Source organism: Poecilia reticulata, linkage group LG18 (genome assembly GCF_000633615.1).
Source record: "Poecilia reticulata strain Guanapo linkage group LG18, Guppy_female_1.0+MT, whole genome shotgun sequence".
In the NCBI taxonomy this organism is placed as follows: Eukaryota; Metazoa; Chordata; class Actinopteri; order Cyprinodontiformes; family Poeciliidae; genus Poecilia; species Poecilia reticulata.
Genome location: NC_024348.1, coordinates 19,948,365 through 19,950,444, shown reverse-complemented (window position 1 = coordinate 19,950,444; position 2,080 = coordinate 19,948,365). Strand labels below are relative to the sequence as shown.

Below are 2,080 nucleotides of genomic sequence, written 5' to 3'. Positions count from 1 at the left end.
TGGATTTGTTGTCGACTCTCCTGGAGCTTCTTCTGCTTCTCAGCTCTTTCTGCTGCAGCTGGGACTGTTTCATGGCCTTTATGTTCATCCATAGTGCAGAGATAACAGATACACTGCTGATCAGTACGACAGAAGATCTTCATCACCTCATCATGACGAGAGCAGATATTCTGCTTGAGGTTCTTGGAGGGATTCACCAATGTATGTTTTTTCAATCCAGGGACATTATTGTGGGCTTGGAAGTGATTCTCACAATAAGAAGCCAGGCAGGATAAGCAGGACTTAACAGCTTTCATCTTCCTCCCAGTACAGACATCACAGGCCACATCTTCAGGTCCAGCATAGCAGTGATCAGCTGGAGCAGCTTGGAGTTCAGTCTTCTTCAGATCTTCCACCAACTCTGCTAACATGAAGTTTTTCTCTAGTCCAGGCCTCTGTTTGAACTCTTTCCTGCATTGAGGGCAGCTGTGGATCCTCCTCTGATTTTCTCTATCCCAGTGGCATTTAATACAGTTCATACAGTAACTGTGTCCACAGGGAATAGTCACCGGATCCTTCAGAAGATCCAAACAAATGGAACAGGAGATTTTACTTGAATCCATCTGATTTCCTCTCTGAGCCATTTCCCTTCTCAGCAACACTGATTTTATTCTTCCTGTAGATGTGTCCCACAAGAAGCCAAACACCAGTTTGTTGCTTACTGATCTGCAGCAGTTTGTCTCGTCAGCTCAGTGATCGTACCGAACCTAAAGTTTTCAGCTGACTTTTATGGGAGGAACCAGGAAAAGCAGCAGTAAAGCTGAACTTTGTGCTGAACAGAAGGGAGGAGCTTCACAGCAGTTGTTGGGAGGGCAGAGGATCTCCAAAGACTTCAGATTGTTGCTGCATTTCTCACTTCACTTCCTGTTTTGTAAACATTTCAGTTCAGACTCTGACTTTGGTCTCCAGTCGACCATAATCATTGTTATATTTATTAATCTATTCATCATTGGTCCTATTAGCTTAATTCACTGTGAACAGTGTCATTGTTATTCATTTGTGTGACTAACAGATCTTTTACATTTTGTACTTGTAAAAGATTTGTTGCACAGTAAAGATCTAAGTAAATTATTGATCAATGAAGGTTTTACATTTGAAGATATTTAACTCTATAAAACATCTTTCTGTTTAAATCAGTAAAATCAACTGATTTCTTGCATTAAATAAATATCTTACTGTATCAGACGTATTAATTTACTGTGATTAAACAGTAAAACATTCATTAGATAATTTGAACATCTCAGTAGTAGCTACACATCAGAGGTGGATTATGCATTTCTGTCGGTTTGTGAAACTTACTGTCTTCCTCAGGAGTTCAGACAGATCAGTGTTATTCTGGTTTATGTGCCTGGACCAGACTACACTTTAACAGCCGAGTTTATAACTGATAGATATAATAAGACACATCATTACTTCAGAGAGAACCATGTTGTTTTAGTGGAGGATTTTAACTGAATGACTACTGTTAAAGTTGTTCAGTGGTGAATAATTAATAAATTGAAGTCTAGTTTTGAATTCACTGTCTGGGAATTGTACATCTGATGTTACAATTCGTCAAAGTAAAAGCTCAGCTAAGATCTTTGTCTAACAGAGAGAGAGAGATGTTAGACACTAATAGAAATGACCAAGTTTATCATCTACAAAAGGATTGCATTGAGTTGTTGAAGAAAGTGACACCGCTAAGAAGGTGACACCGCTAAGAAGGTGACACTGCTAAAAGAAATGCAGTTAAAGTGAAAAAACATCAACTTAAAAGTTGAAACGACAACAAATACAATGGACCTTACCAAGCTCCGCCCAGAAACGCCCCTCGAAAGTCCCACGTGACTTCATGTCTCACATTAACCTCCTCGCAGAGCTTAGCTTCTATGGGATTTTTCGTTTCGACTGACTCTGCAGGCTTCAAAGTGTAGAAGTTGTATCGGTACTGCCATTATGCTGTACTTGGCTAAAAGGTTTTCATAATGGATGTGTTTATTATTGACTTTCTTTTTTTCATTCACTAAACACAAAGAAAGCAAAGCAATAATACTTACACCAG

At 39.2% G+C, this 2,080-nt stretch overlaps 1 protein-coding gene across 1 annotated transcript in view; it reads right to left on the bottom strand.

The window, feature by feature from the left end:
• LOC103480901 (tripartite motif-containing protein 16-like protein) overlaps positions 1-757 on the bottom strand; it is a 2,385-nt gene extending 1,628 nt beyond the window's left edge. The window contains exon 1 of the mRNA XM_008436102.1: positions 8-757. Within this exon, the coding sequence (XP_008434324.1) occupies positions 8-623 (616 nt within the window). The 5' untranslated portion in view covers positions 624-757. The remainder of the gene's footprint in view (positions 1-7) is intronic.
• Between the last annotated feature and the right edge of the window lie 1,323 nt (positions 758-2,080).